Here is a 15,070-nt window from a genome sequence, read left to right as displayed (position 1 = left end):
CCCCAGTTTTTTCCCACCTTCCCATGATCCCCCCACCCACCCACCGTCTCCGCCTTCTTTGGCTCCAGCGGGACGCCTTCCAACCCACGCCCACCGAGCCTCGGAGGTTGCTGGCGGGGAGCCTGGGGGGGGTTGGGGGAGAGGTTGGGCTTATTTACAGGCGAGGGGGCGCGCAGTTGCGCCAGTCCGGGTGCGAGCGATCCTCCTCCTCCTCCTCCTCCTCCTCCGCAGCAAGTTCGTGGTTACCGCTCTCTGGCTGCGCGGGGTCTTAGGAGGGGACCCCCCTCCCCGGTCCAAGAGCTCCGGGCGGGGAGGAGGAGGGGGGCGCGCGCGGAGATGGAGACCCTCCCCCTGCGGGGCGCAGCTCAGGCGGTCCGGGCTCCGGGGGAGTGGGCGGGCGGGTGCGGGGTCTCTAGCGGGCGCAGGCGGGGGCTTCGTCCAGCGAGCGCTTCTTCAGCTCCTTGGCCAGGCGGGGCGGGTGGGGCGGGCGGGGGCGGCCGGCCTGCCGCGCTCGGGGCTCTGCCCGGCGGCCAGGAGCAGCAGCTGCGTGTCTTGCAGGGGACGGCCGCCGCCGCCTCCTCCGCCGCCTCCGCCGGCCGGGCCCCCGCTGTCCTCGGCTTCCACCCGCAGGTACGCCTTGGCCTTGTGGTGCCGCGCCTGCCGGTCGCTGAAGTCGATCACGCGGCACTCGTAGGTCCCTTCGTCGGCCGGCTTGACCCGCGAGAGGCGCAGCTTGTGCGAGATGTTGCTGCCCGCCACCTTCACCACCTGCGGGCACAGAGAGCAGAGCAGAAGGGTCGAGGGGGGGGCGCCAGGGACGGGGGTGGGTGGGAGAGATGACCTTCCGGGTCCCCTCCCCCGCGCGGGCTAGGATCCCGAGGCAGAGGCTGCCGCCCCCATCCCTCCCTTGGATGACGGCCCCCCAGGGGGATGGGCAGCAAAGAAATTAAGAATGGAACGAAATGGAATAGAATAGGAATAGAAATAGAAATAGAAATTAAAGGAATGGAATGGAATAGAAATAGAATAATAATAGAATAATAGAATAGAATGGAATAGAATAGAACGGAACGGAACAGAAATAGAAATAGAAATAATAGAAATGAAAGGAATAGAAATAGGATAGAATAGAATAGAATAGAATGGAATGGAATAGAATAGAATAGAATAGAATAGAATAATAATATAATAGAATGGAATGGAATGGAATGGAATAGAATAGAATAGAATAGAATAGAATAGAATAGAATAGAATGGAATGGAATGGAATGGAATGGAATGGAATGGAATGGAATGGAATGGAATGGAATGGAATGGGGTAGAGTAGAGTAGAACAGAACAGAACAGAACAATAATATAATACAATATACAATAAAATAAAGTCCATTTGGATGACCACTTGGGTGCCCAGAACTCTAGTTCTATGATCCTAAGGGGAGAGCCTCTTTGATCCAGCGGTTAAGATGCCAGGCTGGAAACCAGGCAGCAGTGAGTTCCAGTCCTGCCTTGGGCACGAAAGCTGGCTGGGTGGCTGACTTTGGGCCAACCCCCAGGAGTTGGTGAGCTCTACCTCTGCCTTAGGCACAGAAAACCACTGGGTGACTTTGGGGCAGGTCCTTCCCTTCCAGCCTGGCCCACCTCACAGGGTTGTTGTTGTACTAGTGGAAAATGGGAGGAGGAAGATTTAAGACACAACAAGGCACCCTGGGCTGTTCGAAATCATACATACATACATACATACATACAAAAATTCCGTGTTTTTTTGCATGCAGCTTCGAAGGCCGTCCGAAGGAAGGGAAACCCAGGTCCCATGTGGTGCGTTTGTGACTTTCCCCGAGAATTGTGTCGCCTTCTTTTCCTGTCTGTTTTGCAAAGTTATATTTATGGATGCCTGTGACTGAGGCGGGAGGCCCCTACACAAACACACACACACACACACACACACACACACCTCAGAAGAAAGCCTGCCATGTGCACGCTGCGGGAGGGGAAGAGAGATTTGCTGGGGAATGCTTTAAGCCCCTTCAGCATCCCTTAAGTGGGGGAATGCACACCCGATGCACACATTTCCTGGTCCTCCCAGGCTTGCTTGCAATGTCCCCTCCCTCACGCACAAAATCCCTGCCAACATGCACAGAACTGGCACCGCAGCGCAAAACGACAACCTTGCAAACCCCCACAAGCTCTGTGTCAGGATTCCAGAAGTTCCCCCCATTTAAATCATGAGCCTCGAGCCAAACTTCCAAAACTTCAAAAGGATTTATTGGGAGTAATCATGCCGGCACTGTATCATAAATCATATTCTCCAATGGGACACATCCATAGCCCAGAGTCATCCATCATGCTCTCCAGTTTGAATTTTGCACAGCGGAAACTTCAGTCGCCTAGTTACTATCTTTGATAACATTTGTGGAATGCACTTTCGGTTTGCAAGCTGCTGCACTGCTCCCCCCTCCCTCCCTTTCTGTTGGCAACTCTAAAAAGACCACAGAAATATTTTATGAGTTGATACTCTGTACGTTCCAGGAACCTTTGTGATGTGGTGTGGAGAAGGTCACAGCAGAGAAAAAGACACAAGGTGTCCACTTTTGGTCTACAGCTGACACCTTCCTGGCAGAGATGGGGTGATGTTTATCTCTTTAAGCTGCCAATTCAGGGGTGTTTGCAACACACGCACACACACACAGACCTCAAAAAAAAATCAAGGTAGTGCCACATGGGTTGTTTTGACCACAGTCTGTGGACACCCCTGGCTGTCATGAACTAAACAGACCAGGCCCCATAATGCAAGAAAGTCGGATTTTCTGTGCATTGTATCCCAACATTTGACCAAGGACAGTCAGCTTAGCACATAGAACACAGAATAACAGGGTTGGAAGGGACCTTGGAGGTCTTCTAGTCCAACCCCCTGCTCAAGCAGGAGACCTTATACCATTCTGGACAAGTAGCTGTCCAGTCACTCTTAAAATCCTCCAGTGTTGGAGCACGCTCAACCTCTGGAACACAGAACATAGAACAATAGAGTGGGAAGGGACCTTGGAGGTCCTCTAGTCCAACCCCCTGGTCAGGCAGGAAACCCTATAGGGTACCATTTCAGACAGCTGGTTGTCCAATCTCTTCTGAAAGCCTCCATTCCCTTCTGGAGAGAAACTATTCCATTGGTTGGTTGTGCTCACCGTTTTCTCCTGACTCAGAATCACAACTTAACAAGAGTTGGAAGGGACCTTAGAGGTCTTTTAGTCCAACCCAAACGGGAGAGCCTCTACCCATGATAGCAAACCTATGACACGTGTGCCACAGCTGACACGCAAAGCCGTTTGTGTGCGGGCGTGTAAGCCCCAGTCAAAGTTACCTGCACTGCACATGCGCAGGCCTCCCGGCTGATTTTGGGCCCGTTTGAGGCCATTTTCGCCCTCCTGGGGCTCGAGGGAAGCCTCTGCAGCCTCAGAAGGACGAAAAACGGGCCTTCCGGAAATACCGGAAGTGCTGAAACGGGCCCGTTTTTCGGCCTCCCAAGGTTGCAGTGGCTTCCCTCGAGCCCCCAGGAGGGCGAAAATGGCCTCAAACCAGCTGGGAGGCGCACACATGCGCAGTGCAGGTAAGGGGCAGGGCAGGGGTCGTTGCACACGCATGCACCGGGGGTGCATTGGATTGTGAGTGCCAGCGCCCGCACACTTTCAGCACACCACAACAAAAAGGTTCGCCATCACTGGCCTAGACCATTTCGAAACAATGGTTGTTCAGCCTCTTCTTAAAAGCCTTCAGCGATGGAGTAATCCACAACTTCTGGAGGTCCAGAGATCAAACCTCACCAAACTGCAGAAAAGGGCAGAGAAAGCCGGAGACGGTGCCCCCAAACCCAACCTTTGCCCCCTCCCCTGGCCCTCCCGTTGGCCCACTAGCCACCCCACCCCCAGTTCCTATCCATCAAGGGGGGGAGGGGAAGTCTCCCCCAGGCAGGGTACCGGAGTCGATGTCTGTGGCTCGTGGGAGCTAATTAGCTTTCCTAGCAAATGGCTTTTGCTGTTGGAATTTATCACCTAATGAAATTTAAGACTTGCTCACGAGCTGCAGATGCTGTTCTGGGGCCGGGTCCATAAATCTGCTTTTATTACCCGCCCTGAAGCCAACTGCCTCCTTTCCCCATAATCTCAGCGGGTGAGAAGGCAGCCCCCCCCCCTTCCCCACTGCCGTTCTGTAGGCTGAGATGCTCCCTTGTTTAAAGAGTGGGACAAGGTCATGGACAAAAAGCAGCCCTCCCCACACAAAGGACAAGGGAGGAAGACGAAGGAGCAGGCCGGTCAGAACAGGCTCAGAAAAGAGGCGCCGAAGAATTTCCGGGGAGCCAGATAACTGCCCTAGGAGGATTTGCAGAAAGAAAAGAAAATAAAGAAAAAAAAGAAAGAAAAAGAAAGAAAGAAAGAAAGAAAGAAAGAAAGAAAGAAAGAAAGAAAGAAAGAAAGAAAGAAAGAAAGAAAGAAAGAAAGAAAGAAAGAAAGAAAGAAAGAAAGAAGAGAGGAGGAGGAGGAGGAGGAGGACAAAGATGATTGTAAGGTCCTTGGTGCTCTCTGGGCTAGGTTGTTTTCTTGGGAGACTTGTCATGACCCAAGTAGGTCAGTGCTAGAGGAGGAGGAGGAGGAGGAGGGAGGAGGAGGAGGAAAGGAGGAGGAGGAAGAAGGAAGAAGAAGAAGAAGAAGGAAGAAGAAGAAGAAGAAAGAAGAAGGAGGAGGAGGAGGAAGAAGAAGAGAGGAGGAGGAGGAGGAGGAGGAGGAAGAAGAAGGAAGAAGAAAGAAGAAGGAAGAAGAAGAAGAAAAGAAGAAGGAAGGAGGAGGAGGAGAAGAAGAAGAGAGGAGGAGGAGGAGGAGGACTGGAGTCCTTGGTACTCTCTGAGCCTGGCTGTTTTCTTGCAGATGTTTCATAACCGAACTAGGGAACATCATCAGTGCTAGAAGGGAGTGAGATTGGAGGAGGAGGAGGAGGAGGAGGAGAGCTGGGGTCCCTTGTGCTCACTGAGCTTGGCAGTTTTGTTGCAGAACTTACATTACTTAACTGGGGAACATTTGTGCAAGGAGCAGCGGAGGGATTCACCCGGTTCGCAATGGTTTGGGAGAACCGGTTGTTAACTTTGTGCCTTTCGGTGAACTGGCTGCAGGAAGAAATCATTAGGGCAGAGAACCGGCTGTTCAATGATTTGAATCCCACCACTGTCTCCGTGCTTTTGGGGATGGCCAAGCCACCCTTGAGGTCTCTGTCCCCAACCCCAACCCCCCAACCTCTTTTCCAACACCAGTAGCTCTGGTCGCGAAGTCTTGGACTGCCCTCTAGAAAGGACCTCTCCCAGCGGGCAGATTGTGGCTGGCTGGGGAATTCTAGAATGCTTAGACTGTATAGAATAACAGAGTTGGAAGGGACCTTGGAGGTCTTCTAGTCCAGCCCTCTGCTTAGGCAGGAGACCCTAATGCAGAGGTCTCCAAACTTGGCAACTTTAAGACTTGTGGACTTGAACTCCCAAATTTGCACCAAAGACAAATTCCTTGGGTGTCCAATCACACTTGGCCAATAAAAAAAGAATTCTATTTTATTCTATTCTAAAAAAAAAAAATGTTGAGACTCTAGAAAGAGTGCAGAGAAGAGCAACGAAGGTGATCAGGGGACTGGAGGCTCAAACATACAAAGAACGGTTGCTGGAATTGGGTATGTCTCGTTTAGTGAAAAGGACTAGGGGTGACATGATAAGAGCATATTTGGGGGGGCTGCCACAAAGAAGATGAGGTCAAACTATTCTCCAAAGCATCTGAAGGCAGGGTAAGAAGCAATGGGTGGAAACTAATCAAGGAATCAACCTGGGAATTAAGGAGAAACTTCCTGACGATTAGAACAATTAACCAGTGGAATGGCTTTCCCTCCTGAAGCTGTGAATGCTCCACAACTGGAAGTTTTTAAGAAGAGACTGGACAACCATTTATCCGAGATGGTAGAAACTCCTGCTTGAGCAAGGGGTTGGACTAGAAGACCTCTGGGGTTCCTTCCAACTGTATTATTTTGTTTTGTTATTCTGTTACTCTTCTATGATCCCGTGTAATTGTGTATCCACACCACGAAGCCCAAAAGAAGTCTAGAACGGTATAGGATCTCCTGCCACAGGCTGGGGGGTCAGACTAGAAGGCTTCTAAGGTCTCTTCCAACCCCATTGTTCTATATTCTGTGCTGCCTCTTCCCTCCTTCCCCTAACTATTTGCCCCAAGATTAGCTGGATGACTCAGATGGAGTCCTTTTGGCCAGGGGAGAATCCTAGGAAGCTGGACGGATCAGTTCCCAGCTGGTCGCAAATCTGCTCTCTGGTTCTTATGTACACGTAAAGGTTCCCCTCGCACCTATGTACTACTCGTTTCCGGCTCTAGGGGGCGGTGCTCAGCTCCGTTTCAAAGCCGAAGAAGAGCCGGCGCCGTCCGAAGACGTCTCCGTGGTCCTGTGGCCGGCAGGACTAAACGCCTTCGAAGGCGCACGGAACGTTGTTCCCTTCCCACCAAAGGGGTCCCTATTTTTCTACTTGCATTGTTTTTACCTGCCTTTGAGCTGCTAGATTGGCAGAAGCTGCTGGGACAAGGAACGGGAGCTCCCTCCGTTACGCGGTGTTGGAGGTTAAAACCCAACCCTCTCCTAGGAAAATGAAATATTTTAGGATATACTAGAAAGGCAGGATATTTCCCCTAAAAAGAAAAGAAAAGTAGAAACTCAGAGAGGCAGAAACTCAGCCTCCCCCCCCCACCTTTGCTAACGGGCCATTACTGTGGCCTGGGCCAGTCTATTTTACATAACAAAGATCTACTCCAGGTAGAGCTATAATAGGAATTGCCCAAAGCCCTTTCATTACATCATCATCCAGCAAAGGCTCAACCAAGCCTGGGACTCAGGACAGCCTACAGAGTTGCCCCTGCATGGCCCCATGGGAGTCTGGCAACCAATCAGAATACAAGCTCAAATTCAAATCCCAACAGAGGGTATAAAACCCAGGAATTCTCAGCATCTCTTCCCTTTTTTTCCTTCTTTCTTCACCCAAGGCATGTGATCCTGTCCACCATTAAACCATCTTTCCAAGCAGCCATGAATATTTCCAGTGTCTTTCTTCCCCACTGGAACTGAACCCCGAAGGATAATTCTCCCAACAGCGGTGCTAAGGATTCGAACCGCTGAACTGCCGACTTTTCTTATTGACAAGCTCGGCGTCTAAGCCACTGAGCCACCTCGTTCATCCCTTTCCTGGTTCTTTTTACAGCCTGACAACTCCAGAGCTCCATTTCAGTCCTGGAGGGCTGAAAAATGTTCTTTACAGGACCCCTGGGCCTTTCCCGAGGAAGTTGGCACAAAAGTTAATTTTGCCCTTGGAAAAATTTATGGGCTCCTCTTCCCCAGACAACCCTGGAGCGGGGCTCTCCTGGGGGCAGCCCCATTTCTGAATCGTCGGCGCATGAACCCCTCGGAGGGGAGGAATGGCTGAGGCTGCAGGTGGCTTTCCCACGTATGGATGCGCACAGCTCATCCCACGGGGTCCTTTCCCCGATCTGGAGATACACCCCCGCCTCTCTTGCTCGCTCCTGGAAACAGGTTCTGGCTTCGGAAGCAGAAAACGGGGGGGTTTCGAAAGCCCTCCAAGTGGGGTTGCTTCCATTCTCGCAGAATACAGGTGTCGTACCAGAAGTACACCCCATCGTTTATTTTACAAATATTGTAGCTAGGCCACCGGATCTTCTGGCCTGCAACAATCCTTTATTGGAGAACATGATTGATGACCTCCGGCCTGTGAATGTGCTTCATTGGAGAATCTGATTTATGACCCACCCAGAGGGAAGGGGGAAAACAGGGTCTGTCAGGCCCGGACAGCTGACAGGGAGTGGGAGTGTGGCTCCGTTGGCTGTGGAGGAGGCTGGGCAAGGGCAAAGTCTGGCTGGGCAGAGCAGGGGAGAGGTAGAACAAGGGAGAGGGAATTCAGAGGAAGACCCAGACCCACCCCCTCTTCATCCTAGGGCATGCAGGGAGGAACAGAGAAGGGAGCAACGTGGGTTGTGTGGCTTATGGGGGAGGAAAGGGGCCTGATTCCTTTCATTAGCTGCAGCTGGGAAGACAGTTGATAAGAAAGGCAGGCTGCGTGAGGCAGACTGCTGGGAACAAATGTGACTTTATCCTGTGTCATCATGGTTTATCTGTGTTCCTGGCGTTTTTCCAACCGTGTGTGTTTTGCCGTGCCTTTAAGTCTGAAATTCTTGCTCCTGCCCCGCCAAACTAATTACTTCACTTTGGCTTGTTTGGACTTTAAGTTACAGTTTGTGTTGCTCATGTTTTGGACTTAAGTTTCTGCCACCAAAGGCTGTTCCTTTGGGAGAACGATTGATCGGTAGGAAAACGGGGTGGGGGATTTTCCTGCAGACTTTTTGGGGGATTTTCCCAGGGTTTCTGGTCCGTGGGATTTAAAATGATGAGCTTGGTGGTCCCTGAAGTCCAAAAGGCTGGCGACCCTTGCCCTATATCATTTCAGACAAATATCTGTCCATTTTTTTTCTTGAAAACCTTCAGTGATGGAGCACTCACACCTTCACACCTGGCATTAACCCCTATACAACAATAAACTTCAACGGTAGGCAATCAATTTAACGAAGAGAAAACTAAGAGGTTGATATGGGCAGAAAATGCAAAACAATTTATGCACAGATGGATTTTACTGCGGAAAATGTGAAATATTTAGGAATCTTCTTCAGGGCAAATAGTAAGGATTTATTCATGGACAATTATGTACCAAGTTGGAAAAAAATAGTTATTCCCCCTTTTTTTTAATTGCAAGGCTGCCTAGGGAATTCTGGAAGTTGAAGTCCACATGTCTCCAAGTAGATTAACAGAATAACAGAGTTGGAAGGGACCTTGGAGGTCATCTAGTCCAACCCCCTGCTCAAGGAGGAGACTATACCATTTCAGACAAATGGCTGTCCCATCTCTTCTCGAAACCCTCCAGGGATGGGAACACCCACAACTTCATACCTGGCATTAACCCCTACGGTGTTTGTTTAATGACGGCCACAAAAAAATGTCACCAAATCAGACACAGTCCCTGCAGTGACCCAAGTGCTCAATGACGCCCGTGAGACGAGGATGCTACGTCTACGGTCAGTTGGGGTGCCCTTCCTTTGGTCTGACTAGGGAATACCTGGGAGTTGAAGGACATGCTTCTTATGCGCCGTTGCGGTTTACAAGAACCTGGGCCTGATTAGCCGGGTATTAAAATAACATCATGTCAGAAGCGAAGCGCTCTGAAAATATTCTTCTATATTTATCCTGGGGGTTAAAAAAAAAAAGCTCTTCTGCTGAAATGAGCAGGAAAATAATTGCAAAAGCTTTCAGTGCACGGAGGGAGCCTTGAGAGGGCAGGAGAAACGTGTATTTTCTTAACTAATTAGCTGACTCTGTTCCCTTGACTTTCTCTGCCTCAAACTCGGCTAAAGGGGAAAGAGAAAGAAACCAAGATACGTTGGAAGTGAGCACCCACCTCTCCCCTTGGAAAATGAAATATTTTAGGATATACTAAAAAGGCAGAACATTTTCCCCTAAAAAAGAGAAGTAGAAACTCAGAAGCAGAAGTTCACGCCCACCTTTGTTAACGGGCAGGCCATGAAGGCCTAGGCCAGAGTAATCTACATAACAAAGGCCTCTGTCCAAGTGCTCCAGACAAAACCTACAAAGTTAGCTAAGACCCGCCCGCCGCTGGGAGTCTCACAGCCAATGGGATACATTTCTTACACAGCGACAGGAAACAATAAGGTGGGGCCCAACAAAGGGTATAAAACCCAGGTCTCTCAACATCTTGGCCCTTCTTTTCCTTCACCCAACATCTTGAAGGCCTGTGACCGTCCCTTTCACTTTGGAGCTCCAAGCCAGGTTGGTCCTGTCCACCATTAAACCATCTTTCCAAGCAGTCACCATGTTTCCAGTGTCTTTTCCCCCTACTTGGAACTGAACCCAGAAGGATAATTCTTCCAACAGATACAAACCATGATGCTTGCAAAAGAACTAGGATTCAGCCATAGATGTTGCATTAGTTCTCCTTATGAGACAAGCCAGGCTTGGACCTTTCCCCACCTTAGCTACTTGAAGATGGATGGACTTCCAACACCCAGAATTCCCCGGCACAAATGCACTCCTTTTGATGTGTATCCCCATTGTGGCCTACTTACTCTCTTGTAATCCCTTTCTCTGCAATCTCTCCCCTCTAGGGGGTGGGAGGCAGGGGTGGGATTCTACCAGTTTGCATCTATTTGCTAGAACCGGTTGTTATCATTCTAAGTAGTTGGGAGAACCGGTTATTAGAAGAAATTACAGGGCTAATCCTGTAAGGAAGGCAGGAAGGAAACATTCTGGTGTTGCTTACAGAACCTGCCTCTCCGTTAACCCTTATTATATTCTTGGCGGGACTCGACTTCCTGTCTCTGGAACGTCTCTGGAGTTTTTTCCCCCTCCTTTGCTGGTACTTTGCTTGTGTGGAGGGACCATTCAAAGTTACAATGGCACTGAAAAAAGTGACTTATGACCGTTTTTCACACTTATGACTGTTGCAGCATCCCCACAGTCATGAGAGGTCAGGCGAGGAGATGTTGGGTTGGCCACGCCCACCCAGTCACATGACCACCAAGCCATGCCCACCAACTAAGCCACGCCCACAGAACCAGTTGTTAAAAACTTTGAATCCCACCCCTGGTGGGAGGGGAAAATGAGTATGGCTGAATGGGAATTCTGGGAGTTGAAGTCCACCCATTTTCAAGTGGCCAAGATTGGGGGAACACTGGCCTAGAACAATTCCTTGACTCTTTTGATTTTTGGACCCCCAACGATTAACACAGTTCTCTCTCCTGCAATGCCTAATCAGGGCCCATCATCCCCTGCCCAGGGAAGAACCTTTCCCAAGTGAGCCTCGGAAGAGGCCGATGCAACCAGGCGAGTCCCGAGAAATAAATTTGCAAGGTTTTTAGCCCAGCCTGAACATTACTGGCTAAGCCTGTCTGGCTCCATCAAGACAAAAGATCAATCACTTTTGATGAGTCTCCCATCTGGGGAAGGATCTCAGCCGCCTGTTTTTTAATCTCAGAAGCAGGAGAAGGTCCTCAAAGTTTATGGGCCCCCAGGAGCCCATCCATCCGGCCCCGAAGGGGGTCACCCTTCCAAGAACACATTTTGGATAGCGTCAAACAGCTTCAAGCCTCCTTTCTTAACCTTTTAGTTGGCTCAAAACTCTGGGGTTTGTTTTTTTTTTTTTTTTTGCTGCTTCAAATCAAATTTCTCATCCTTGGCCATTTGAGGATGGGTGGGAGTCCAACTCCCAGAATCCCCCAGCCGGTCAAGCTGGAGGAGGAGAAGCTAGCCCAAGCTGGCTGGGGAATTCTGGGAATTGAAGTCCACCCATCTTTAAGTGGCCAAGGATGACAATTGCTTTAATCAAGAACTGAAAGGATGTCTAGTTTGGAATGAACCAAAGCTGTCAGATGCTGGACATAAGAGCATCACTCTGCTAAACAATTAATTCCCTCAACACTGTCCAACTATTTACTAAGTCTGCATTACTGTTACTATTAATCTTCCTATCCTTCCTTTCACCCATCTCCTCCCACTTATGACTGTAAGACTTCTAACTTGGTTGCTTGTATCCTTACGATTTTTATTGACTGTTTTCTAGTATGGCTTTTTTTAAAAAAATAATAATTTTATTTTATATAAACATTCCATCTTTCATTTAAACAGTGTGTCGCCTGGGTATAAATATCTTGTGCAATAACCATTACAATTAGTACATATTCATTACTATAATATCATTACTCTATTCTTACTTCATACTACTACACATAATGTATCTAATTACAATAACAATTCTTAGCATATTTAATTTCCTATTCACATCTTTACTATTTTTCGCTGGTCTTGGATTTTCTAATTTCCATTTTTATTCTACAGCCATTGATAATCCTAGTATGATTTGATTGCTTATTATACCCTATGACTATCATTAAGTGTTGCACCTGATGATTCTTGACTCTTGACGAATGTCTCTTTTCTTTTATGGACACTGAGAGCATTTGCACAAATACAAGTTCCTTGTGTGTCCAGTCACACTTGGCCAATAAAAAATTCTATTCTATTCTATTCTATTATATTCTATTTTCTATTATATTCTGTTCTGTTCTGTTCTGTTCTATTCTGTTCTGTTCTATTCTGTTCTATTCTATTCACTTCTGTTTTCTTCTCCTCTCCTCTCCTCTCTTCCCTTCCCTTCCCTTCTCTATTCTCTATTCTGTTCTGTTTTGTTCTGTTCTGTTCTGTTCTGTTCTATTCTAATTCTATTCCTATTCCTATTCCTATTCTATTCCTTGATCTCTACTGTATCCCCGTTAATGCAACCTAGGATTGCATTAGCTTTTTGGGCTGCTGCTGCACACGGCTGGCTCCTATTTAGCTGGTTGTCCACTCAGACTCCAAGATCCCCCTCCCAGTCACTGCTATTGAGCCTGGTTTCACCCAGTCTGTATGTGCACTTCTGGTTTTTCTTGCCTAAGTGTAGGACTTTACTCTTCTCTACATGGTATTTCTAGTCCCGCCTTCGGAATGAAAGCAGCTGGGTGCCTTTGGGCGAATCCCCACAAGACGGTGAGTTCTAATTCCGCCTTAGGCATTGACTTTGGCTCAATCCCTCTCTCTCTTAGCCCTACCCACCTCCCAGGATTGTTGTTCTGGAAAAAAAAAACAGGAAGAGGAAGTTCTATTGGATACATTCGCCACCTTGAGTTATTTGTAAAAATAATGAAGACAGGATAAAATAAACAGAGATCAATAAACTCCAAAGAAACTAGGTAAACGGTCCTCCCAGCCGGAACTTGAACTCTTCGTTTGGTAAGGAACCAGGAGCCGCCTCCTGAATTCCCAAGGGGCAACGCATCGCAGAGCATCCATGATGCAAATTCCCCCATTTGCAGCATGAATTAATCATGCTGGCTTCGACAATTGGGGTTCTAAAGCAGGAGGACAAATCCAGCCAGGACCGGCAGGCTCCTGGCCCTGACAGTGCTGTGCCCGGAGGGGAAGGGGGGAGTTTAACAATTAGAACATCGAATAGAACGGGAAGAGACCTTGGAGGTCTTCTAGTCCAGCCCCTTGCTCAAGCAGGAGACCCTATAGCATTGTGGATACGTTTGTGTGGCATTCCTGGCACACACAGCCCCATCCATTCATCCATCCGAGCAAAGGAACGACAAAGCGAAGCGGGAGCCCTTGGCATATGCCATTTATATTTTGGGCGCTGCCCTTGCTCTGCCAAGGCACGTTACTTGGGCTGGGATTCATGCATGGGCACCGCAGCGGCAGCCATGGGTACAGCTGGGCCCTGAAGCCAAGTTTCCAGGAAAGGGGAAACGCCAAACCTGGTTTATTCGATTGCATCCATCCTGCTGTTAGGAAAAGGGGTGCAGCCAGCAGACCCTGACACCATCCAGGCACTGCCTGAGCGGAAGGAAAAATAAGGTTGCCCCCCACTCCCCCAAATGAAAGGGGCTCAGTGACAATTCGCCGTGGCCAGTTCCCCACAGGACAAGAGTTAAAATAATATTTTTAAAATGGTGGAAGGGAATTGAAGGGGGGATGCCAAAGGAGAGACAAAGGGAAAAAGGGAAAGGCAAAAAAATTAAAATATTTTTGACTGATTCTAAATACTGACGCTGAATTGTTAAATTGCCCCCTGGGGAGTGGTCCCATTTCCCCCAGCCAAGAGCCCCAATGTAGCATCTGCTCGGGGTGAAGCGTGAGGGTCTCTCAGAATTAGGCTGCCAACTGGAACCTCTTCAGAAGGGGCATCCGGATGCTCTCTGAGCTGGGTGGCTTCCTTGCAGACATTTTCATGACCCATGTAGGGAACATCATCAGTACTAGAAGCCAGCGGGGTTTGCAAAGAAGAGGAGGAGGAGAGGAGAGGAAAGAAAGAAGGAAGGAAGAGGAAGAAAAAGGATTCTGGGGTCTCTGGTGATCTCTGAGCTTGGTTGTTCTCTTGCAAACCTTTCATGATCCAACTAGGTAACATCATCAGTGCTAGTAAGGAGTACAGTTTGCCATCCGTTTCATATTCTGGTGGCTTGTCCTGTCAGTGTTTGTGGGGTTGGTCTGGGAGGTTCTTTGGCTGGGCTGTTTACTCTTCCCTTGTTTGGCAGTTCCTCAGTTGGGGTCCAGTTTACTTCTCAATGATGGCTCTGATGTTAATCTTGCTAAATTTCTGCTCATCCGGGTGCCGATTGCTCTCTCTCTTTCTGTGTGTGTGTGTATGTGTGTGCTTTGATCTTTCTGCTCCCTTGCTGATTGCCTCTTTTGCACCGGTAGGTAGTAACCGTGTGTGGAAGTGTTACTATGGATTGCAAGTCAGTGTGCGATATGCCAGACGCTGAATATAAATGGAACAAAATCTCTGAATTGAAAGGACGAGAAGGCCACAAAGAATTGGAGAAAAAGAAAAACTTCTAACGACATAATTTGCATGTGTGTGTGTGTGTGTGTAAAACCCACGCCCCACTTCCCTGAGCCCCATTCAGAGCCCACCGTGGCCTCTGATCGTGTGGGGGGGGGCTCCACAAACCTTCTTTAAACCACCTTTCATCTGAGACGCAGGAGACGCAGTGTCTTTGGAGTTGGGAAGGGCTGCAAATCAGCCGCCTCCGTGGCTTGAAAGAGGCGCTTCAGAGGAGACCCCACAGGCGTGGGGGGAGAGAGAGGGGGGGGAATAAAAAAAGAGAAGCTGGAGGCGGAAAGGCGCTGACTGAGGCTTGAAGTCGCTCGTGGAATAAACCTCAGAAATGAAAGAGTCTGCTGGGCCGGCAGTTCACAGAGACCGAGGAGTCATGTGAAGTTCGAAGCACCGCAGGCTCGGATGGCTCATTCCAACCCCACCCGCCTAAATCCCCACTTCAAAGATCCCTTGAAGGGGCGGGAATATTCAGCCTTTTGCAAGTTTTGCAAATTAGGCCTTTGCAGGACTCGGGGAGGCTGGAGAGCACGTCTC

General features: G+C 49.1%; 1 protein-coding gene across 1 annotated transcript in view; it reads right to left on the bottom strand.

Annotated features, from left to right (window-relative positions):
• Positions 1-322: 322 nt before the first annotated feature.
• VSTM2L (V-set and transmembrane domain containing 2 like) overlaps positions 323-15,070 on the bottom strand; it is an 80,328-nt gene continuing 65,580 nt past the window's right edge. The window contains 2 exon segments of the mRNA XM_087959077.1: positions 323-495; positions 498-768. Of these exon segments, the coding sequence (XP_087815203.1) occupies positions 413-495; positions 498-768 (354 nt within the window). The 3' untranslated portion in view covers positions 323-412.

Source organism: Notechis scutatus, chromosome 3 (genome assembly GCF_049901735.1).
Source record: "Notechis scutatus isolate UNSWTSFEM ecotype Mainland chromosome 3, rNotScu1.2, whole genome shotgun sequence".
NCBI lineage: Eukaryota > Metazoa > Chordata > Lepidosauria > Squamata > Elapidae > Notechis > Notechis scutatus.
This window is presented reverse-complemented; position numbering and strand designations above follow the sequence as displayed.